Source organism: Polyodon spathula, chromosome 37 (assembly GCF_017654505.1).
Source record: "Polyodon spathula isolate WHYD16114869_AA chromosome 37, ASM1765450v1, whole genome shotgun sequence".
NCBI classification, from domain to species: domain Eukaryota; kingdom Metazoa; phylum Chordata; class Actinopteri; order Acipenseriformes; family Polyodontidae; genus Polyodon; species Polyodon spathula.
In genome coordinates, this window is record NC_054570.1 from 3441126 (window position 1) to 3465950 (window position 24825).

Here is a 24825-nt window from a genome sequence, read left to right on the forward strand (position 1 = left end):
TGTAAACAAACAGGACTGCAAACAAGGCTCAGATCTCCTTGTGCAATTATTAAGTTTCTTTACATTCAAGGATGTTTATCCTCTATTGATAACAGACCAGTTCAAAGTTATAAATGGGGAGGATCTGCACCACACTGGTTTATAAACTCCAGACCTGTTGCTGTGCCACTCGCTACCACTGAGTATCTCTTTCCTTCTTTCTTTCCTTCTTTGGTTCTCTCTTTCTCTTTCTGCTGCTTTTTAAGACATGAGGCAGGCCTTACCAGACTATAAAGCCCACTTCTTCAGGTTCTATTGCTTGAATGAAGCACTAAACAGCCTCACATTCAAACTGACAGAGCTGTGTGTGTCTCGGAGTTCTGGAACGCGCCCCCGTCTCGATAAGATTCCGTTGCACTGTGACATCACAATGCGCAGCTGTCATCACTCTGATCTCACAATTCTAACTGAACTGTCAGCATACTTTATTAATATTGACCTGTAAAAAATGAGTGCTCTGCGATGGATTGGCGTCCCGTCCAGGGTGTGGTCCTGCCCTGCGCTCTGTGTCTGCCGGGTTAGGGTCTGGCTCACCGCGACCCTGTAAAGGGTTAAGCGGTTAATGACAATGGATGCATGTGAAAAATGATATGCATATGGTTTGATATTCTTATTGTAAAATGGCACATGCAACTAACTAGTTTACTGCACCCGTCTGTCATATATAGTATTTTATCTGCATATGTATTATGTAATTTTTCACACAAACACTTGGCACTGAAAAGTGAAAGAGCAACATTTTCTGTTAATAAGTAAATCACTGGAATGCAAGATTGTTTATATATATATATATTGAAATGCTTTGCACAAACTGTGCAGTACATTAAAGTGAAGATATTGTGTTTTTTGGTTTTATTCACAGTGACACACTTGTTCAGAGCATTAGCTGATTGCCAAACTAACACCACAATGCCGGAAAAGGATTACGAGCTGGACGATGATGAGCTGTTTCATTTTGATTTTGATAAGAAGGAGGCGGTGCAGAGGCTCCCCGAGTTCGCTAAGTACTGGAGTCCTCCTCAGGATGCAGCAGCATTAGCAGAGAGAGACATGCAGACCTGCATACACAACGTGGACGGCTTTGCAAAATGTCATCAATACCCTCCAGAGAAACAAGGTAAGAAACCCTGAAACAGACCCCTCCCACCCACCTGCCCTGTCTTTACCAGAGAGAGCGAGGGGAGAGGTCACATTGAAACAGAAGTGAGCTGTTCGTTTCCTCTGTAGCTCATCTTTTGAGAGATTCAGCACATGCTCCAGTTATAACATGAGGTCTGTGAGTGAGTCTTTCTAACTTTATATGTCTTTGGTTCAGCAACCCATGCAGGATGAATAATAAATGTGTATATAAATAAGTCTTCAATCTTGACTTAAAAACAGCAAGACTCCTACCTTCTCTGACAAAGAAAGGCAGAGCGTTCCATATTGTAGGAGCCTTATAGAAAAGACCCTCCCATACTATGAGTATTTACCCTTGGGATAACCAAAAGCCCTGCATCCCGAGATCTAAGATTCCTCTTGGGAATGTATGGGATCAACAGCTCTTGTAAATAACTGGGTGTTAATCCATTAAGGGCTTTATAAATTAAAAATAAAATCTTAAAATAAATTCAAAACTGCACAGGAAGCCAGTGTAAGGAGGCCAAGACAGGAGTAGCATGTTCACCTTTTCTGGTTTTAGTTAGGATTCTTGCAGCAGTATTCTGAATAAGCTGCAAGCGAGATACTGAATACTTTGGAATCCCAGAAAAAAGTGCATTACAACAGCGCATTACAACAGCGCATTACAATAATCGATTCTCGATGAAACAAAGGCATGCATTAGCCTCTCAGCATCAGATACAGAAATGATGGATATAAGTTTAGCTATATTTATCAAATTATGTTTTAGTAATTTAGTTCCATAACTGTTTTGTTTGTATAGATCTTTTAACATTTTTCCTTTATTATTAATTAATCATTCAGCAGACGCTTTTATCCAAAGTAATTTACAGAGACTAGGGGGTGAATAACTGCTGCTGCTGCAGAGTCTCTTCCAATAGGACCTCTGTTTTACATCTCATCCGAAGGACGGAGCACAAGGAGGTGAAGCGACTCGCTCAGGGTCACACCCAGTGAGTCAGTGACTGAGCTGGGATTGAACTGGGAACCTCCTGGTGTAAACCCTTTTCTTTAACCTTTAATTAAATTAATGCATGCTCATGTAATTTTAGCAGTTTTACTTAAAATTTGATCTGCTAGGGGTCACTATCGATAATCGTATCGTCAAGAAAAGTATCAAGGTTCACCGTGTGAATCGGTGAATTGGCACACCCCTAGTCCATTCTCACATTGTCTTGCAAAAACACACACGCAAATAATTTCAACCAATTATGACCATGATGTATTATGAAACAATCAGAAATAATTCAATTGCATATAACACATTACTGTTCACTGCGTAAACAGTTTTGGGAGAAGTAAGGCAAAATAGTGTATTGCGTATTATTAGAAGCGTTAATTCTTAAGAGATGCTTTATGAGCACGTCAGTTATGGGTCTGTGACGGAAAGATGGGTTCTGGTGATGAATCTTCCTCCCGACCTGTGAGGGCGCTAAAGAACGGGAGGAGAAGTATCTGGAAGGGCTGGCCTGACAGTTCGTTTCCAGGTCAGGGAAGTGGGTCAGCCTGGAGAGAAGCGCGACTCTGTTTAAGACCGTATTGATTTGAAAGGTAAACGGCAGCTGCAAGTAATAAGGCAGCTGCAACCGTTTACCTCGATATCATGCGGGATTACATATAGGGGCCAGGGTAACGCTGATCTTCTCCTTCGTTAGGGTTAACGTTAGGAGAGAAGGACTGAGAGAGGAGCTCTCAGAGAGTATTTGTGAAGAGTGTTGTACGTGCTGTGTGTTATTTTCTGTCTGTCTGTAATTGTCTGTCTTTATCGCACTAATAGACAGTTAACGCACATCTCCGGAGCTGTTGAAAGGACAGCACTATCCAGAGCACCTCTGCACTGAGCACCTGCACGTTTTCGATCACCCAGGACTGGTGACCGTGCCCTTGTTTTCATTATCCCCGTGCTTTACACATTGTTGTGTATTGTCGGGGATTTATTATTTTTGACGGTCGCCAGACCTGGAAAAGAGCAATAAAGGACTTATTCACTGAATCACTGTTGTCTGTTCATCACTCCTGCACCGCATCACCGTGACATCTGTTCCCCTTACCAACCACTTTGCCACAGGGTCTTAAAGCACATTAAATGTGACTTGCTTGAATTTCAAACTAAGTTTTCCTGTCGGAGATGAGCAGACTGTTTTTGCCCCCTGCTTTGAAGGTCATTAGTGCAGTTCTTACCATATAGAAACACCTCTGTGTTTGTTTCCACAGTCCCTCCTCGTGTTACACTGTACCAGGAGAATGACCTGGAGCTGGGGAAGCCCAACACTCTCATCTGCTTCATCGATGGCTTTCACCCAGCAGCCATCAAAGTGACCTGGACCAAGAATACCATGCCAGTGACTGAGGGAGTCACCCTCACCCAGTATTACTCCAATAAAGATTTCACCCTCCAGATGTTCTCGTACCTGAGCTTCACTCCGGAGCTGGGAGATGTGTACTCCTGCCAGGTCCAGCACAGTGCTCTGTCTGAAACACTCACAACGTTCTGGGGTGAGTAACACACAGACTGCTTGAGATAGATAGATAGTAGGGTGACCATAGTCTGTATGTATGCCACTGTAACAGGGTGAGGGAGAAGGGTTTGACACTCAAAGGCTGATAAGGTTCAGTGCTGTTCTCTCTGCTGTTATTTTGTATCTTTGGTGTGAGTTTCAGGGAGCAGGAGCTCTGGCTCCTCCCTCATTCTGCTCTCTGTCAATCTTCATTCCCTTCTCGAATCTCCTTATTTAAACCTTTTTCTCGAGTTTTCTCATCTCACTCTTTGTTTGGTCTTGCTCCGCTATACTCAGTGTACAGAATCAAACTTTAACAATAAATCAAACAACAAGTATTTTTGCTATTTTTGGTTTAAAAAACTGCATTATTTAACTAGTAAAGTAAAGCTGTGGGCTGGGTTGCACCAGCTGTGTGTAAGTTCTTTCTTCGCTTAAAGCGTAAGTCTTACTAACGCTGATTTTACACATTACTAACTTTTCACAGGTTGCACCAGCTATGATAGTTGGAACTAGTTGTTGCTTAAAATGTGCGCATACTTTTAGGGAGGTGTAAGCTGTTCATAGAATCAAAATACAAGATGACACAGTAACTGTTGCTGCGTGAGCGTCTCTTTTTACATGATTTTGTTCCTGCGATACTGCATGCTGCACTTTGTGATGGTGGTCCACTATGAAAGGTGCTATACAAAATAAAGATTGATTGAAAAAATAAAGATTGATACATCCTCTTTAGAAGATATACTAAAGAGTAAAGAGCAACTCCACTCTGTTATCTGAGTGTTATACTTCTTGCGAGAAGACTTGTGGTATTCGCCCTGCTAAACAGTGACAAGCAAGGCGCGTTGTCACTGTATGTATTTATTCATTGTGTAAGTTACTGACAAATCGATAGGCTGTAGTTTGCAAGCGGTCACTGTTTTGTAGGTTTAATTAAGTTACTGTGGTGTGGACGGTTTATATTAACTGTGACGTCACTAATTTAGTATTCAGATAATCTCACGCAGCGCTGGACTGGACTGTGAGATTATAATTTGTGATTAGTATTTGTCATTCCAACCAAGAACTTCTGTGCCTTGCTGTTTTCAATTAAATTCAAAAATATTGCTCCCGATCTTGGTCTCTGTCACGTCCTTCACCAAAACAAAAGCAGGTTGCACGTCTCAAATACATGGACTGTACTGGTTCACTAATATGAGAAGATTTAGTTTCAGTTTCTCTTACAGAAAAATTACAAACAAGCAGGTAAACTGCACCAAAACAGACGCAGGATGCACGTCTCACAGATACGTGGACTGTACTGGTTCACTAATATATATATGGATTGAGGTTGCAGTCTCACATGCACATAGCCAGAGTTACGTGTTTCTTTATTTTTTTGAGCAGGGGTAGAAAAAAAAATACCTTTACATTTCTTTGAGTAGCTTTTATTCGAGGGCAGAGTCTATTAAAAAGCGGATAGCTGAGCGAGGCATTCATTCGAAGTAATGATGGATGGATGGATAGATAGATAGATAGATATAGTGCCGAAAAAAGTTTTTGAACCCCAATGAATTCTGGAAATTCCACAGTTTTACCATGATAGCCTTCTTGAATCAAAACCTGTCCTTTCTTAAATATCCAATAGGATTTATAATAACCAATTCCATGTTTTTTTAAACAAAATGATGTATGAATTCAAACAATGAGTAACTTTTTCATATACCTTGAATCTTAGTAAGTGAACCCCTGGTTTTATCAGCCCAATTAAGAGGATAATTAGAATAAGGTCTTTAAATAATTAGATACATCTTCAGGGGTGAGTTTGGTAGGCCCCACCCTATATAAAGATCAGAAACTTTGAGTTTGGTCTTCACGATACAGGCGTGTGGAAACATGTCATGACACGATCAGAAAATAAATCTCAGAGGACCTCAGAAAAACAGTTACTGATGCTCATCAGTCTAGAAAGGGTTATAAAACCATTTCTAAGGATTTGAGGCTCCACCAATCCACTGTCAAACAGTCTACACATAGAGAAAGTTCAAGACCACAGTCACTCTACCCATGAGCGGTCATCCTACCAAAATCTCTCCAAGAACAAATGGGAAAATCATCAAGGAAGTCAAAAGAACCCCAGAGTAACATCCAAGGATCTGCAGACCACTCTCGCCTTGGCTAATGAATGTTCATGACTCAACTATCAGAAAAAGACTGAACAAGAATGGTGTTCATGGAAGGATAGCCAGGAGGAAACCACTGCTGTCTAAAAGAACATTGCTGCCCATCCTGAAGTTCACCAAAAAGCACATAGATGATCCACAACACTTCTGGAACAATGTTCTCTGGACAGACGAGTCAAAAGATAGAACTTTTTGGCCTCAATGAGAAACGTTATGTTTGGCAAAAACCAAACACTGCATTCGAACAGAAGAACCTCATCCCAAATGTCAAGGATGGTGGTGGGAGTGTGATGGTTTGGGGCTGCTTTGCTGCCTCAGGACCTGGACGGCTTGCCATCATTGACACAACCATGAATTCTGCATTGTATCTGAAGATTCTAGAGGAGACTGTCAGGCCATCCGTCTGTGAGCTGAAGCTGAACCAAAAGTGGGTCATGCAGCAGGACAATGATCCTAAACATACAAGCAGAGCTACAAAAGAATGGCTGCAGAAGAAGAAATTCCACGTTTTAGAATGGCCTAGTCAAAGTCTGGACCTAAACCTTAGCAGACCTGAAGCGAGATGTCCATGCAAGGAAGCCCTCAATTGTCACCAAGCTGAAGCAGTTATGTAAGGAGGAATGGGCCAAAATTTCTCAAAATCGATGTAAGAGACTGACCAACAGTTACAGGAAATGCTTAGCCTAAGTCATTGCTGCTCAAGGGGGTGCCACCAGTTACTGAATCTAAAGGTTCACATACTTCTACACATGGATATGAATATTTAATCATTTGTGGATAAATAAATGTTGAAAAAGTATCATGTTTTTGTGTCATTTGTTTAATCAGGTTATCTTTAGGTTTGAAACATGTGAAAATCCTAAGGGGTTCACAAACTTTCTCAGCACTGTATATATACAGGTATTATTTGAAACAATAAGAAAGATCAATTCAAATACACTGCTCTCCCTCTCCACACAGAGCCGGATGTGCAGACAGATTCTGATGTTGGGGAGACAGCGTTCTGCGCTGTGGGGCTGACTCTGGGGCTCCTGGGAGTGGCTGTCGGGACCTTCTTCCTCATCAAAGGGAACAAGTGCAACTGATTACAGGTAGCTGCAAGGCTCTGGCACTGTGTTACTGCTGTGGGTATTGCAGCATTGCTAACCACACAAAGAGCACATTCGTAGTCAAGCAAGAGGAGAAGCCTGGGTATTGAAAATGTGACTATTTCTCATGGTATTCCTGCACATCCTATACCTGTAGTGAAAAATTCCTCTTTTTTTCAGGGTTTTCCTTTTGATGAAGAATTCCTGCTCTGCTCCAGCTTGTGTTTATAATTCTCATTAATGTAAATTGTCTGCTCCTGTGGAGGGAAACTAGAAGTGCTGGGCAGCTGTTTTTAAACCTCATGTAAACCCTAACAACTAGCGAGGCAGTACAATTCAATGGAAATGTATCTAGCATCATGACAAGGCATCCTAAAAGTATACAGAATAACCAGCTGAGTAAACTGAAAGCAGTGTTCATTGTGAATTGCTGACATCAGATACAGTAAAATCACCAAATATTAATTCATGGAATACGCAGGTACCCCAATAAGGGAGTCAATTCCACAAAACATTCCCACTGAGCGATTATGACAGCACCAAGAACCAGCCCTCAACAAACTCTATTGCAACCTCTGTTCAAACTCTTCATAAACTGTATTGTATCTTCAGTCAAAAAATAAAATGCCAAAAGTACTACAATTTATTACTAGCATACAATAGTATGTTCTAAAAGGCATTCAATAATGACTGGATGTAATGTTTCAAATCCCAGAGCCTGCAATGGGATGTTGATTGGAGCCACTCCTGCATCTCCTCCATTGATGATGCAACAAGTCCACAGTGTCTTGGTCTCCACATTTACATCTCCACAAACAGTGGATAACTAAGTCTTCTTTAAAACACATTCTCTCACCTCATATTGGCTTTATTCACATTATCACTGGTCCCTCCCTTTAAAGGAGCACTGACCATCTTCAAAATCAATTCTCATATCTATTAGCTTTATGATCACTGGCCCTTTTTCTTGTGCAGGAAATCTTTTGGTTCTTTGCAAGTATTTTCTACTCCAATTTGGAATGTGCAGATATTTCAAAAGAACCTAGAAGTTGGGTCTATGTCCAGGTACAAACGCTAGTAGCCGAGTTCCACTGCAACGAACCATCTAGAATCAGGTCATATAACCAACAGCACCACAACACAAAGAGATACCAGGAAGAAACGGGTAGAAATACTTCTGGTTTTTTATCAGCAGATTTTATATGGTATTAAATAAACAAGCAACAAACCAAAATATCTTGAACACATGAAAAGGAGGCCTATGATAGTTATGCTGCAAGCGTTATTAGGAGATGAGATGTGTTTTTAAAAACCTTGTTCCCACTCCTTTATTAACTTAATTTTTATTTACTATATACAAAGGTGACCCCAGTAGAGTTTACAGTAGATACACTTAAATGTTGCTGTAGCTCAAGGATATAATTCATTCACTCTCTATGTGGTCCATGGGTACTTTCCTGGAAAGTCTTTTTCCTCCCAGGAATAGCACAGTGTGATATCTGCTGTGTGATTTAAACTGAAAATGTTCCTGTATAGCTTCATATTTTACTTCATGTATGCGATGCTTCAGAGGGCTGATGCTTTGACAGTGTTATTTAAATGTGTCTTTTTAAAAATCTGGCTCTTTTAGGAGTACATTAGATATACAGTGGATTGGAATTGCAGCAATAATAAACAGAGGGACTTCGAAGCTGCTTTTTGCATCTTTAATATTGTAATTTACAGCTTAACTTCTGAAATAAAAATCAAACTTTTTTTTTTCCTGTTCTGCATCATTTTCAAAGAGTTATTTTATTTGTGTTATTTCAAAAATAAAATCTTTTACTTTTTGACTGTTTTGTGATGTCTTATGGGAATGTCCTCAATACTAGGACCTCTTCATAAAGCTTGAACTCAAAAGATATTTGAAGTGTTTTATTTTATTCATCATTGAAACCTGAGCATACGGTCCTTAAAATCATAGCATCAAATCCTGCTGTTGGAAAGTATTTTAAACACAAAGGTACTGTATTACTTCAATTTGGCTTCAATTAAAGACGCCCTGGTATTGACACCGCAGTCATAGTGTAACGATCACTCTGCACAACTGAGAAGCAGTTGTACTGTCCTCCCTAAGGAGATCCTACCGGCCCAATCTCTATAACTAACTAAGTCAGCAAGAGTGACAGACAGCAAAAGCAGGGACGTCAGAGGTGTCAATTTCACAAACAAGCGGTTTATTGTTGTGAACTATAATGTAATAAATGAAATACAAGGACAACAACTTATTGCAGAGAACAGTTAGTTAGTTAAGTGGAAGGTACAGGTGAGTAAGAAAGTAAAGTGAACTAAACAAACAAACACTAAAGCAAAATTAATGCGGTGTCCAGTGGGCCTCCAATAAACCCACACACACACACAAACACCACACCAACACAAAACCAACACACCGACAGGCAAAAAAGACAAAGGTGAATGAATAAATATACAGGGAAACCAATCACAAAGGCAGTCTTCATGGCAGTGGATGATAAATGAAATTTAGGCCTAACAGGTCCAGTGAAGCAATGCACATGTAATCCAAAGTAACAAAAGAACAAAACCAAAATTACAGGAACCAAAGTATCAAAGTAGAAAAAAACCAGCAAACCGAAAAGGAATCATCTCACCAACAAATAAAGAAGTCCCAAATAGAGTCCTGTACTGATGATGATGATGATGGATGAAGGTTGATAGCGATCGTAGAAAATGGTAAGTCTGCCGATTAGTACCGGGTTGAAGGGTGAACAGCTGTTTGGAAAATATCAGGAACAAAATGGAGACTGAACACACTAACAAAAACAAACCCTAAACAGACCTTGAACAGCAACTAAACTTAACAAGTAACAGTGTAAACAAAAAAGAAAGTGTAGACAAAGTACAAGATTTTAACAAAAGAGTAAGTGGATGCACCTGTATTTATCTAAAATAAAGTTAGACTGTAATTAAGTAATATGTCATTTGTAAAATGGATTCCTCAAGAGAAAAGTGAGTTCTCTCCTGGCCTAGCCAGCCAGCTTTAAACAGGTTTTGGCTTCCAAGGAGCTCTGAGATTGGAGGAGTGGATATCTGAATGAGCCAATGGGAGGAGAGGATGAACAGAGGGTGATAGCAAGGAACTATGGGAAATTGAGTTTTAAACTGGCCAGACCACTGACCTTAATAAAAGGGACAGGTGGGTGAGACTTACACCCACTTTATGGAGCATGTGAATTGCTACAATAGATCAGCTTTATAATAGAGGTCGCCCTCAAATAAACGCCGCTATCAATGAAGAAACATTAAAGTATATCTTTTTTTCTCCCCCTACTAAAAAAAACACACACAGTAAACAAATAAACGCACAACACTGACCATGTACATGAAGAGACAGGAGCCTCAATCTAGCACATAAATTACAAACTAATGTACACACACACAGAAAGCACATTTTATTTTATGGTAGTACAGTTCTGAAAGAAAATGCAAGATAAACTCTGTACAGAACAGCAGCCCTTCTGAAACTCTTATAGGTGGTTTTGTTGTTTTGTTTTTAGTTCAATTGTAATTCCCGTACAAATAAAAACAATGTGCTTACTATCTCTGAGAAGATTTAGTTTCAGTTTATCTTTCAGAGAAATTAGAAACAAGCAAGTTACAGTGAGAAAAAAAATAACCGAGTAGGATGTTTCGTAACTGATATTCTGAGGTCATTTTTGGTGCTTAAAAGCATCTCTGTCACACTTCTGGATTTATCTGCCACACCAGCATTGTCCCGCCCCTTAACAACCAATACACACTCCTGATTCGCTGGTACAGTACTCCCCTGACCTTCCAACTCACACTTAATAGGCTCTCAGTAACCAATAAATAATAACAATCTTTATATAGTGCCTTTCACAGCGGACCACCATCACAAAGCGCTTTACAAGATACAAGACTAGGGTGTGTGAACTATTGAAATTTACATTGAAATTTCGTTCTGTGTGATATTTTATTTTTCAACACTGAAACTCAGAATCAGTAAGGTGACATTGGTTTTATGTTGGGAAATATTTTTAAGAAAAATAAAAAACTGAAATATCTTGCTTGCATAAGTATTCAACCCCTGTGCTGTGGAAGCTCCCAGTTTGCACTGATGAAAGAAATTGCCCTAACAAGGACACAATTACCTTACCATTGGCCTCCACCTGTGAACCATTAAAGTTGCTGTCACATTTTCTGGATAAAAACCCCACTGTTGAAGGATCATTGGTAAGGCTGTGAATCTGAAGGAAAATGAAGACCAAACAGCATTCTACAGAAGTTAGAGATAAAGTAATACAAATGCATAGATTAGGGAAAGGGTACAAAATAATATCCAAGTGTTTGGATATCCCAGTGAGCACAGTTGGATTAATAATCAGGAAGTGGAAGCTGCATCACACCACCCAGGCACTGCCAAGAAAACAAGAAGGAGACTTGTGAGAGAAGCCACAGAGAGGCCAACAATCACTTTGAAGGAGATACAGAGTTCAGTGGCTGATATCTCTCTATCTCTCTCTCTCTCTCTCTCTCTCTCTCTCTCTCTCTCTCTCTCTCTCTCTCTATATATATATATATATATATATATATATATATATATATATATATATATATACATACACACAGCTCTGGAAAAAATTAAGAGACCACTGCAAAATTATCAGTTTCTCTGGTTTTACTATTTATAGGTATGTGTTTGGGTAAAATGAACATTTTTGTTTTATTCTATAAACTACTGACAACATTTCTCCCAAATTCCAAATAAAAATATTGTCAACTGGTCAAAATAACAAAAAAGATGCAGTGTTGTCAGACCTCAAATAATGCAAAGAAAATAAGTTCATATTCATTTTTAAACAACACAATACTAATGTTTTAACTTAGGAAGAGTTCAGAAATCAATATTTGGTGGAATAACCCTGATTTTCAAGCACAGCTTTCATGCGTCTTGGCATGCTCTCCACCAGTCTTTCACATTGATGTTGGGTGACTTTATGCCACTCCTGGCGCAAAAAAAAAAAGTCATTTCTGAGTCAACAAAAACTCCTAGGTTTTTTTCATAGATTCCACTCCAATAAAGTCATTATATATATATATATATATATATATATATATATATATATATATATATATATATATATATTTTTTTCTTCGCATTCTTATTCGCATAAATTTTATCCGAGATTAAAAGTTGGATGGAAAAAGGCCAGACATAAAACTTCATACAATATGTCTGCCTAGAAACAGATGATGTTTTAAGAGTGGATTTGATAGGTGCAGTTCCTGAGCAGTGGTGTGTAAATGAGCAGCTCCCCCTCTCCCTGCTCACTCTGTGCAGCAGCAGCCTCTCAGCTCCAGTGTGTTCCACTCTGTGCAGCAGCAGCCTCTCAGCTCCAGTGAACAGCAGCCTTCTCTCACAATGGGAATCTCTTCATTGCAGATCTCCAGCCTGTACACCCAATGCCTACGGGGGCTGGTTCTGCTCTCTCTCATGCTTTGCAGTAGTATACCCAGCTTTGGAGTCGGTAAGCCAACACTGAAAGTAATTTTAATCTTTTTTTTTGTTTAATTAATTTATGAATCAAGTAATACTTGCATGTCATCTTACATCCAGCTCTTACATGTTATTCTGTAGCAATGTGTATTCTATTTAACATTATGCTGTTTTGGTGCTGTTGTAAAAGCTTTGCGAATCTAACCCAGAATTGCTTCGTACAGATTTAAAAAAAAAAATTGTACTCAACAGCCAATCAAGACTAGTAGAACACTTATTCTGCCGTACAGGGTATGCAGTTACAGCCAGTAAGACTCAATACAGTGTGTGGTACATTTTTCTGTGGTGCACCTGTACACTGTGATACAGTTTAGGGAATAATTCAATCTAAAATTTAAAAACAGTTGAGATATTTCGTCACAATGATAGCTAGCAATTTGCTACAAAATCTACAAAAGGCAGATCTGCTTAAATGTGATAAATTAAGGACCACATTTATTTTGTAACCATCTGGAAATTCCACCCCTCAATTTTACATACCATAACATTAAGCCAGGGTGTGTATTTGAAAAAAGGTACATTTAAGTTGGCCCTGAAGATATGAAATTCTCCATTATAGTTCATCAAGTTTCCTGTTCATGTTTGCTAAGGCTATGGTGTTTTTAATGTTGCTGAATGTGAATTGAAATGCTGTCTGGTTAAACATTGTAGGCAAATGTCATATAAATAAAAAGGGTTTTCAATCTAATTATATAAAAGGAAACCACCTGAGAACAGCTTCTTAAGACTAACCATACAAAACATGAATAAAGAAACTACATGGGGCTCAATTTTGATCACAGGGTAAGGCGCTAAGGTTAATTTCTGTTAGTGCCTGATTATGGAGAGCTAGGAGCAAGCAGGCACAATCAGACTTGTGAAGTGATTTTGGTACCATTTGTTCCCCCTGAGTTTATACCTGTGCTACCGCCAGGGTCGTCACCAGTGTGGGGAGTGACCTCATTATTATCACTAGAGATTTTGTAGACGAGTTTGCCTTTGAGATCCAAACATCCTCAAGCAGCTCTTCCAGCAGCAAATGCTACTGCAGTGTAACATTATAATATAGCATGTCACTGCAATATATTTCTGATACAACTCACAATTATCCTTCACAGATTTAGAGCACAGTGTGTACTACCCTTCAGAGTTATAGATTTCAATTTGTAGATACATTGTAAATGTTGTGTACAAGCATAAATGCATCAAACATAATTAACATAGATACTCGGAGATGGAGAGCGGCAGTTAAAGCACACGTTTATTTACACATACAAACAAAACAGAAACAAATAATAGGTTTAAACAAAACACTCTTTCCCTTTCGGCTGGGCAGTGGCTTTCACTAAAGGTTGTCCCAAACTCTTCCAACTAAACAAAGGATATGACTCCCCTTTATACCATTTTACGTTTGTGTGATATCGTTTGTGTACTTAAGACCCCAGTGGGTTTCAGGACCAGCCGGTGAGTTCTACCAATTAATCCACTGTCTTCAATAATTTTAAATCTGGCAATAATATATATATATATATATATATATATATATATATATATATATATATATATATATATATATATACAGTACCAGTCAAAAGTTTGAGTACACTTGCTGGAAACTAGGTTTTTTTCATAATTGACAATGTTTTATGTCGTATACTGTTTCTGTAAATACTTGAAAATGAAAACACATGTTACAATATACAAAACAAAACATAAGGAGTATCAAAGCAATGTTCAAGAAAATTGAAAATTGTCTCTAAATCTTGGATTCCTCAAAATAGCCACCCTTTGCCTTAATAACAGCCTCACAAACACGAGGCATTCGGTTAACAAGTTTCAGCAGGAAATCACCCGACATGTCTTCCCAGCTCTTCTGCAGCAATTCCCAGAGATGTAGGGCACTTGTGGGTAGCTTTGCGTTGATTCTTCTGTCCAGTTCGTCCCATACAAGTTCTATGGGATTGAGGTCTGGAGACTGGGCAGGCCAGGTCATTAGATTGAGTTGTCCTTCACTTTCCTTCTTCGCCAGATAGTTCTTGCACAACTTTGAGGTGTGTTTTGGGTCATTATCTTGCTGAAGTATGAAGGACTGCCCAACTAGCCGTAATCCTGATGGAAGGGCATGCCTCTGAAGTATGCTATGATAGCCATGCTGGTTGATCTTGCCATGGACTTGGTAAAGATCACCAACTCTGTCACCAGCAAAGCAACCCCAGACCATGACACTGCCTCCTCCATGCTTGACAGTGAGAACCACACATGCAGAACTCATGCGCTCACCCTCTCTGCGTCTTACAAATACTCGGCGGTTGGACCCAAATATTTCAAATTTTGACTCATCAGTCCATAAGACCGACTTCCACTCCTCAAACGTCCAGTTTCTGTGTTTTTTGGCCCAGGCAAGTCTCTTCCTCTTATTCTGCACTCTTAACAATGGTTTCTTTGCAGCAATTCTTCCAGTTAGGCCAGCTTCACGCAATCTCCTCTGAACAGTTGATGTTGAAACATCTGTACTTCTAGTAGCATTTAGCTGAGCTTGTATTTCAGGGGCAGTTAATCGCCGGTTTCGCAGACTTGTGACTCGAATGAACTTGTTCTCTGATTCTGAGGTCACCCTTGGCCTGCCTGACCTTGTTCGGTCCTCATGAGTGCCAGTTTCTTCAAATCGTTTGATGGTCTTGGCCACAGCAGTTACAGACACTTGCAAAGTTCTTGCGATTTGTCTTAAAGATTGACCTTCATTTCTTAAAGTAATTACAGACTTTTTCTTTGCTTAACTGAGCGTATTTTGCCAATTTTAACCCCCTCCCTGCTATCTTACAATGAATGTTACAATCTATCCATATTATATATATATATATATATATATTATATAATCTATTGAGATATAATATATATATATTCTATGATATATATTATATTCTCGTGTGTGCAGTGGCTCTCAAAAGTATTCACCCCCTTGAACTTTTCCACATTTTATTGTGTTACAAATGGAATCAAAATGGATTTAATTTGGAGTTTTTGCCACTGATCAACACAAGAAAAGTCCATAATGTCAAAGCGAAAAATAAAATCTATAAATTGTTCTAAATTAATTACAAATACAAAACAGAAAATTATTGATTGCATAAGTATTCACCCCCTTGAGTCAATATTTGGTAGAGGCACCTTTGGCAGCAATTACAGCCATGAGTCTATTTGGATAAGTCTCTACCAGCTTTGCACATCTGGATACTATAATTTTTGCCCATTCTTCTTTGCAAAATTGCTCAAGCTCCGTCAAGTTGGATGGGGCCTTTGGTGAACAGCAATTTTCAACTCTTTCCACATATTCTCAATTGGATTGAGGTCCGGGCTTTGACTGGGCCACTCCAGGATATTGACCTTTTTGTTTTTATGCCACTCCAGTGTGGCTTTGGCTGTATGTTTGGGGTCATTGTCCTGCTGGAAGATGAATCTTCTCCCAAGTTTTTGAGGACGGCCTGTTCTAGATAGATGTTCCTTTGTCTTCATGATGTAGTTTTTGTTAGGAAATGTACTAACCAACTGTGGGACCTCCCAGAGACAGGTGTATTTAACCTGAAATCATGTGAAACACCTCAATTGCACACAGGTGGACTCCATTAGTAATTATGTGACTTCTAAAGACAATTGGTTGCACCAGAGCTTATTTAGGTGTGTCATAGCAAAGGGGGTGAATACTTATGCAATCATGCAGTAGCTTCTGCAGTAGATTTACGTTTGATATGCGATTCTGAAGCAATATTCGATCGATCTGTTTTTCTTGAAAAATCTATACTCACATTGCAAGATGAACAAAACAATTTACCGCCATCTGCATGTAAGGTTCCTGTCGGGAACTGCCTCACACGCTCCTGAGCTGAAATGTATTTCGATTTTTTTGGATTTGTCCGTCTTATTCTGGTTATTTTAAGAAATGTCGCCTTTGATATGTTTTAGTTCAACCAAACTGATGTCGCATGTACTGAAACGTTACGTCATACATAAAGTAGACAGACACTCATTCAGCAAGCCAGTGATTTGATTTAATTATCACATGGTCACATAAAGAAGGAAGTAAAGTGTTTTTGCATCACAATGAGCTGCTTTTGCATCGCAGTGACCGCGGAGAAGTTTTAAAACAAACTATTTTATCAGTAATTCACATTTTATTTTGAATTTCCTCAAAATCTCGAATTGAGTAGACCCCAATATATATATATATATGGATGAAGGCCCTATTTGCATCCATTCGAGAAAAAAGTGATAATACCACAGTAGTGACATCAAAAAGTGATATTTCATCTTGAGGAAAATATACTTTAACTTTGACCCATTTGCCTCTGTAACAGGGTCTTGCTCGTGGGTGTGTGCATTCGCTGCTGAGTGACAGGCAGGAGATCAGAGGTTGAAGTTGACACACGCCCCACAACCAGTCAGGATTTATTTACACACACACAGTGAGAACAGCCCACGTGACACTACCAACCATGGTAGCTCACTGAGTACATGCGGCCAGCGTACAAAAAAGTACACAGTACAAAACCTACAAAATAAAAGGTGCCGTAAAAACGGCGTGCGCTACTCTCTAATGCATGGAGGTCCCGCTTGCTCACCTCGCTATACTTTATGGGATCTACCATCCCCAAACTAATCTTTATGTATCAACACAAACCCCGACTCCAGCCATCGCGGCTTTGGCAGCTTCTTTTGGCTCCTATCCCAGTTCACCATCACGCTGATTGGAGGATTTCAGCAACATATTTAGGTCTCTATGCTCGGGTAGCATGGACGACCTTCAACCCGTTGTCCTTGGCTTTGCAGCAGCCCCGAGCTAAACAAATAGGACCTCTTTCTACCTGACGCCATACTGCATTATTCAATTACACAGTATTATTTACAATATACACAAAACCCACTCTTCATGTGCAGGGCTCCTGCCCTGCTACAGTCTCCTTGAGACCATCACTTTCAATTTAAAACATGATATGTCTCATTTTCAATCACTCGACAACACCCACAGTACAGAAATGTTCATTAATGATCAACAAAATGAGAATATGTTAAAAAGAAATGATGTAAAGCTGGTGCAATCATGTATCTCTGAGACTGTAGAGGAACGGGAAATTAAAACAAGGTAAAGGCAATCGTCCAAGCTGAAGCGCTAAGGGATAACGATACAGAACGTCTGTACAGCCCTGAAACACAACGTTTAAAAAATTAAAAACTATTGTTGAACTTCATCTTCTTTAATATTAGCATCACAAGGTGGTCCGCATATTATAAAAAAATAACAGCTGGGCCTCTTCAGTGAGTTACAGGAAAACAATCCCGTCCCGGGTTTCTGTGACAGTTCAGAAACTCCACCTTCGTTCTCGCAATTTGTGACGTCACAGAAACCCTAGATGGAATTATTTCCCTGTAACTCACTGAAGCCTCTCTATTATTTATATATGTGTATTTCATGTCATATTTAAATAAATTGCATTTAAATGTTAAAGAAATATATATTTTTCATTTCTCTCTCTTTTTTTTTTTTAGACGGTTACCTGAACCAGGTGCTTTGGGACTGTGAGTACAGTGACAGCAGCATGACGGACATGGTGTTTTCGATGAGATATGTTTTCAACCAGCAGGAGATTATTCACTACGACACCAAGATCAAGAAGCATGTCGGAAACTCTGCCTGCGGGGTTTTAAATGCGGAGGCATGGAACAAGGATAAGGGCAGGCTGGCAGAGCTGCTGGGTGAAGTGGATCGATATTGCAAACACAACATGGGACTCTACCGGGGAGGCACAACAGATAGAGAAAGTAAGTAATACCACTACACTCAACTGCAGCAAAAACAGTCAACTTGAGCAAAGATGTTAATAATTATTGATTAGCTTAAGGAAATACATTGAACCCCACTGTTAAAAACATTTAAGCAACAGAGCTGGAGTGTCAAACTCCTACAAGGCCGCAGTGTCTTCTGGCTTTCCTTCCGCTCAACCTCACAATTACTTAATTGGTCTGATTATTTGATTAATGGGACACATTTGAGGCTATCTAGGCCTCAGAGTGTTTCATAGGTTGTGTGCTTGAATCAAGTGCATTTTTTAAATCACCAGCAGTAAAAGACCTTGAAAATATTTAATATGTCCAATTGAACAAATAATTGGATCAATGAAGTTAATTGAGAGCTGTTAATTGAAAGTTTTTGAGATGTCTCCGAGCAAGCCTGGGCAAGGTGGAATTTCTGTAATATAAAAATATCACTGCTCCCTGAAAGTGTTTGTTTATAATTTACAATGGAACATCTCTATCAAAATCAGTATTTCAAGGGGCAATACATGACTGGTTTATAATTATAATGTGATTTACATAACTGTGGACTGAAATTCAAAGTTAAATCTTTTTTTCTTTTTTTAATTCAAGTATATTTTTGTCTGTAGTTCCACCCGCTGTCAGAGTCCGCACTATGAAACCGTTCAGCTCTCAGCACCAGACCATGCTGGTCTGCAACGCGTTTGGCTTCTACCCACGTGAGATAAAGGTGATCTGGCTGAGAAACGGAGTGGAGATGACGGCTGATGTGTCCTCCTCAGAGCTGCTCTCTGATGGAGACTGGACCTATCAGATCCACTCGTACCTGGAGCTCATCCCACAGTCCGGAGACTCCTACACCTGCAGGGTGGAGCACAGCAGCCTCACTGAGGCCATCGAAGTGCAGTGGGGTGAGTTCAAACTGCCTCACTGAGGCTATGGAGAAGTGGGGTGAGTTCAAACTGCCTCACTGAGGCCATCGAGGAGAAGTGTGTTTAATTAAAATGAAATATTTCAAGCCATAACTAAGATATTGAATTCTAATGTAGTTACACAATTAACACACTATGGGTATAACACACTATAGGTATACTAGTTTTTCTGAAAGGAATAAAAAAAAACTTGCAAGAATCAACTCAAAATAATACTTTAACTGCTGCTTCCTGCAACCAGGTGATTTAATACAGGTGTCCCCTCACGTATGTGGTTTTTATGGGAAAAAATGTGTGGAAAAAAGCTATGAGGCATGAGGAAAAAGACACTTTGGTATCTCTGGGTTTGAAAGAAGCTCCTTTTTATTATTATTATTATTATTATTATTATTATTATTATTATTATTATTATTATTATTATTATTATTATACTGTACAAAGAATGTATTATAGCAGTATACACATGTGACAGGGTAGCAGAGTGGTGATGTCAGGCCAGATGCAGGAACAGGAACAAACAGGCAGTACTGGAGGGCAAAAGACGCTGCAGCGCTGTTTATTTTAGACACAAAACGAAAACAAATATTTGAACAAAAACACTGAAAATAAAAAACACAAAACTGACTGCAGGTCAGGCTGGGCATTCGCCTTCACTGTTTCTATAGGACATGTAAACAGAACCCTTTCTCCTCTCGCTGTCCCGTACTCTCCTCTGTACACCCACCCCTTTCAGCCAAAGCTGCCGCTCTTTTATATCATGGTCGAGAGGTTAACTGGCTATTAATTCTCGCATTACTCCTTGGCCATAGTCTGCCCAGGTAGTTTTATTATGCGTGACTGCCAGTTAATTCAGTAATGACGAGCTGACAGTCACGCATTCACACGGGGTATTTAACCTACAGCTTCCGCCGTCATAAATACAATAAATAAATCATAATACAAAAATAAATGCAAAATATACACAGGGGCGGGGATTACCCCGTTCTTAAATACAAAATCAACACAAAACAGTAACGTGGTGGACGGCACCTCACTCGACCTGTTATTTTGTTTTATTTTTGCATGGTGGAGGGAGGAGGGAGCATGGTGGAGGTAGGAGGGAGCATGGAGGAGGGAGGAGGGAGATGGTGGATGGAGTAGGAAGGAGGAAGCATGGAGCAGTGAGGAGGGAGCAGGGAGGAGGGAGCAGTAAGGAGGGAGCATGGCGCAGAGAGGAGGGAGCAGGGAGGAGGGAGCAGGGAGCATGGAGCAGGGAACAGGGAGCAGGGAACAGGGAGCATGGAGGAGGGAGCAGGGAGTGATTTTAGTTTTTAAATGCTCTAAGAGTATGAACCTTGGCTTTACAGATCCAGCGATGCCGGAATCTAAGAGAAACAAGATCATCATTGGGGCTTCTGGAATTGTTCTGGGCCTGGCCATTGCAGCAGCTGGACTGATCTACTACAAGAAGAAGGCTACAGGTAGGACCATGAGAGAGGACAGCGATGGGTCTGTGTAATAAACCATGAGAGAGGACAGCGCTGTGTCTGTGTAATAAACCATGAAAGAGGACAGCGCTTGGTCTGTGTAATAAACCATGAGAGAGGACAGCGCTGTGTCTGTGTAATAAACCATGAGAGAGGACAGCGCTGTGTCTGTGTAATAAACCATGAGAGAGGACAGCGCTGGGTCTGTGTAATAAACCATGAGAGAGGACAGCGCTGTGTCTGTGTAATAAACCATGAGAGAGGACAGCGCTGGGTCTGTGTAATAAACCATGAGAGAGGACAGCGCTGGGTCTGTGTAATAAACCATAAGAGAGGACAGCGCTGGGTCTGTGTAATAAACCATGAGAGAGGACAGCGCTGTGTCTGTGTAATAAACGCTGGGTCTGTGTAATAAACCATGAGAGAGGACAGCGCTGTGTCTGTGTAATAAACCATGAGAGAGGACAGCGCTGGGTCTGTGTAATAAACCATGAGGGAGGACAGCGCTGGGTCTGTGTAATAAACCATGAGAGAGGACAGCGCTGGGTCTGTGTAATAAACCATGAGAGAGGACAGCGCTGGGTCTGTGTAATAAACCATGAGAGAGGACAGCGCTGGGTCTGTGTAATAAACCATAAGAGAGGACAGCGCTGGGTCTGTGTAATAAACCATGCCAATACTTGCAACCAGTTATTGTTAGTCAAGTAGTCTTTAAAAAGTAAACAGTAGGGTTCCAAAACATAGTGTTACTCGTGTTGCTACAACTGTTTAAATGATGTGCCTATAATTTATTTTCATTCACATCCTTATAACTTTTCACACTTCTTCTTTAAAGTCTGTTTCAAAGCTCTTTTCAAAATGACCGCTGTAGTGCACTGGGATTTGAGGTCTGTCCTCTCAATCACTGCAAAAAAAGTGTTCTGGCTTTTCTGTTCCATACCAAATCATGGATCGTCATTGCTGTGTTACCTGTTTGACAATGTGGGCAATAATCCTGACACTAGCAGAGCACTGGACCGGCAGTTTTGAAAAGAGCTTTGAAACAGACTTTAAAGTTATAAGTGTAAAAGGTTGTCAGGGTGTTGACAATGAAAAGAAAAATGACAGGTACGTTATTTAAACAGCTGTAGTAGCACGTGGGGGCGTGTCATGCTACATTTTTCCGAACCCTGCTACTTACCCTTTAAGACACGCAATTTCATGAGCATGATAGAACAGAATGTAGGGTTTGGATAATCTGCCTCACTTATTAAAATGACAAATACAGCGTACATTAATAAACCAATAAAACATCTAGAAAAATGATGCAATTTACAAAGCTTAAAGATGTGACTCTAATTATTGAAATAAAACGAGGAGGAACACTACTGCGCTAAACATGGAATATGATTCTATTGCTGCTGTTTACAGATAGCCTTCCTTTGTATTTACTTTGGTTTCTATTGTATAATTTAGTCACGCTTCACATATGCTCATTTTATTTTTTTCATAGGTCGCATTTTGGTGCCATCAGATTAAGGTAAGATTTACTGATAGAGAATCAGCACAAGTACAGCTCTGTTTGCTATGAAGTCCAAAAGCTCCTCAGGTGTGGCTCTTATTCAAGCACTGGGGCTGAACTGTATCCATGGCGACCTGATGGTGACAGAAACCAGGCCTGTGCAGATATTCAGATTGTCTGTGTAATTCCCTTTCATGTGTTTTGTTGTCTGAAGGTATTTAAAACCAGAACAAGCTTCTTCAAACGTGTGTTCAGTTCACACTAAGAAAGGTTGCCTTTGCCTTAATTCCTCTCATCTGGACAACTGAGTCCCAGTCAATGTCAATGGGCTTCTGCATTGAGTCAATTCAAAAACTGCTTGGACACACTTTTTTCCTTTTTTTATACTGTCATCTCCTTCGCCTTACCATAGGAGCTAATCACTCTGACTGATTTATCAAGCAGAGCTGTACAGCTATGGGAGATGTAGTTGTCAAATTTAATCAAAGGTAAATCTTGCCCAGGACTTCAATCCTGCAATGCACTGTCACACTGTGAGACGCATTGCTATGGAAACGAGCAAAGAGAAAAATCAGTATGTGAAATCAAACAGGTAATCAATCAGAAATGTGTGACAAAACATCACATCTGGATATCTGCCTGGTTGTACTGTGATCACGACAGTTTCTATATTAAGCTCAGCACTGTATCAGCATTGTGAATTACCTCTTTGAATTACAAAGCTAAGCAAAGCTCTACCGTTTAGAAATTGGCAGGGATGGAGTTAATTTCCCCTACCTGCCTGGGTTTATTATGTTCAGGTGGCTGGGGTTGATTAGTTGATTAAATGATTAACTTAATTAACGATCAATCAGCGCCCAGCTTGTTTTTTGAATTTTGTGAAGGCATTGCCCAGCCTGGAAACCTTAGTTTTGTAAGTTTTGTTTTGTTGTTTTTCTATTTGTGTTTAAAGATCTTTATTTTGCCCTTGTGCACTTTATTTTTGTGTTTATAATAAAAACAATATTTTTTTTTTTTTTTGAACTGCAGTCTGTCTCTGGGCCTCTATCCACTTGCCAACCTGCCACAGACTGTTTGAAGATATCATAAGAACATAGGAAAGTTTACAAACGAGAGGAGGCCATTTGGCCCATATCGTGACTGGTTGAAATAGATTGTATTTTATGAACATGTAATGCCTTCATTTAATGTGTTTGACAGACTCCTGAAGTGGCAGCTATACAGGATTATTTGGTCACTGGTGCCCACCTTGAAGGGTGGACTATGAAGATTTACAATTGTATTACTTTCAGTTTTAGATTCTTACAAATCATTCATGCAGTAAAATGGTCATTTCAATAATGCAGAAACATGTGAGAGCACTTTCAATGTAATCAACTTGACTGTTTGTTTCCCCCTCATGTAATGCTAATGGCAATAAAGGTGAATAGACATGCTTGGGTTCTATTCGTTGTATTTGCTATAGATGCTTCAGTCTTTACAGTTTATACCTGATTACAGTTTCAATGTGACCTTGAATAACATTCTTCTACTCTGTATTCAGTACAGGCTTTGATCAGGTCTATATATTTGCTCAGTAATGGCATTTGTTTAAATAAATTGCTATATTAAGAGCTTTTCTTCGATAGTTATTACACAATATGAATTGTGTATTTTAATAATGTTGTTTGACCAGAGTTATACATTTTAGATGTTTGATTTGTCTGTTGATTAAAGTGTTCTATGCGGCTAATCTCTGCACCTGTTTTAAGTTTAATAAAAGTTAGTTTTTTACTACCAAACTCTTGTATGCTTTTAATAACCCATTTTGCAATCAATGAAATGTTGTTTTATATAATATGTATTGGTGGAACCTATCAGTGTTAGCCATCTGTTCTACCAAGAGATCACTCCATTTACCAGGATGGTATCTTTGCACAATCAATACACACTGCTCTGGTATCCGGCCCTGGTCGACTGCATGCATGTGTAGAGACTGCTTTAAATTAGTAGCAAGGACACTATGGAATTAGAAATAATGAGATGCAGCTCTTTATTACTCTGGGACTTTCCAAATGAAAAGCGGGAAATTCAAGACTGAATAAAACATCACAGTAAAAAACATCACAATAAAACATGAAAAGCAGACACTGACAACCAGCAGTGCAAACAGGTGACAGAATGCACGATCCTCACGTATTGGATAAAGGAACTATCAGGGTTTGGATTGATTTGTAAGTGATTGATTTTAAGTGATTGGACAAAGATAGTACAAATGCAAATGTACATGAACCTAAACCCTGGGGTTTAAAGATACAGACCCCACATTTCAAACAGTGAAACAGCTGTCTAAATAGCATGTCCTCATGAAATGGATTACCATTTCGAGGGCTTTGGACCAGAGGTGCGTAAGTAACATTTTCATAATTTTACAGGAGAGCAAAAATTCAGTGAGCTGCACACATGGACAGATTGATCCAATGAGCTGCACTCATGGACAGATTGATCCAATGAGCTGCACTCATGGACAGATTGATCCAATGAGCTGCACACATGGACAGATTGATCCAATGAGCTGCACTCATGGACAGATTGATCTAATGAGCTGCACACATGGACAGATTGATCCAGTGAGCT

The 24825-nt window shown here is 39.6% G+C and overlaps 2 protein-coding genes across 3 annotated transcripts; both read left to right on the plus strand.

Annotated features, from left to right (window-relative positions):
- The first annotated feature begins 789 nt into the window (after window positions 1-789).
- On the plus strand, window positions 790-8743 carry LOC121304328 (H-2 class II histocompatibility antigen, A-Q alpha chain-like). The gene is made up of 4 exons (XM_041235400.1): window positions 790-1156; window positions 3415-3696; window positions 6821-6951; window positions 7129-8743. Exons 1-3 carry the CDS (start codon window positions 805-807, stop codon window positions 6943-6945), a joined length of 759 nt encoding a protein of 252 aa, XP_041091334.1. The 5' UTR covers window positions 790-804; the 3' UTR covers window positions 6946-6951; window positions 7129-8743.
- Window positions 8744-12299: 3556 nt separating this feature from the next.
- Window positions 12300-23990, plus strand: LOC121304326 (DLA class II histocompatibility antigen, DR-1 beta chain-like). 2 transcript variants are annotated; one of them, XM_041235398.1, is made up of 6 exons: window positions 12300-12494; window positions 18044-18316; window positions 18940-19221; window positions 20589-20702; window positions 22201-22227; window positions 23239-23990. In XM_041235398.1, the coding sequence occupies exons 1-5, from the start codon at window positions 12389-12391 to the stop codon at window positions 22224-22226; spliced, it is 801 nt and encodes a 266-aa protein (XP_041091332.1). In that variant the 5' UTR covers window positions 12300-12388; the 3' UTR covers window position 22227; window positions 23239-23990. The 2 variants fall into 2 exon arrangements, with proteins under 2 accessions (XP_041091332.1, XP_041091333.1); XM_041235399.1 differs by having other exon boundaries at window positions 23410-23990.
- The last annotated feature ends 835 nt before the right edge of the window (window positions 23991-24825 follow it).

Coding starts and splice junctions, on each gene's coding strand:
- LOC121304328 (XM_041235400.1), top strand. CDS start 805: ATGCAAGATTGTTTATATATATATATATTGAAATGCTTTGCACAAACT. Junction 1,157..3,414: donor ATACCCTCCAGAGAAACAAG/GTAAGAAACCCT, acceptor TTGTTTCCACAG/TCCCTCCTCGTGTTACACTG. Junction 3,697..6,820: donor AACACTCACAACGTTCTGGG/GTGAGTAACACA, acceptor CTCTCCACACAG/AGCCGGATGTGCAGACAGAT.
- LOC121304326 (XM_041235398.1), top strand. CDS start 12,389: ATGGGAATCTCTTCATTGCAGATCTCCAGCCTGTACACCCAATGCCTA. Junction 18,317..18,939: donor AGGCACAACAGATAGAGAAA/GTAAGTAATACC, acceptor TTTTGTCTGTAG/TTCCACCCGCTGTCAGAGTC. Junction 20,703..22,200: donor CTACAAGAAGAAGGCTACAG/GTAGGACCATGA, acceptor TTTTTTTCATAG/GTCGCATTTTGGTGCCATCA.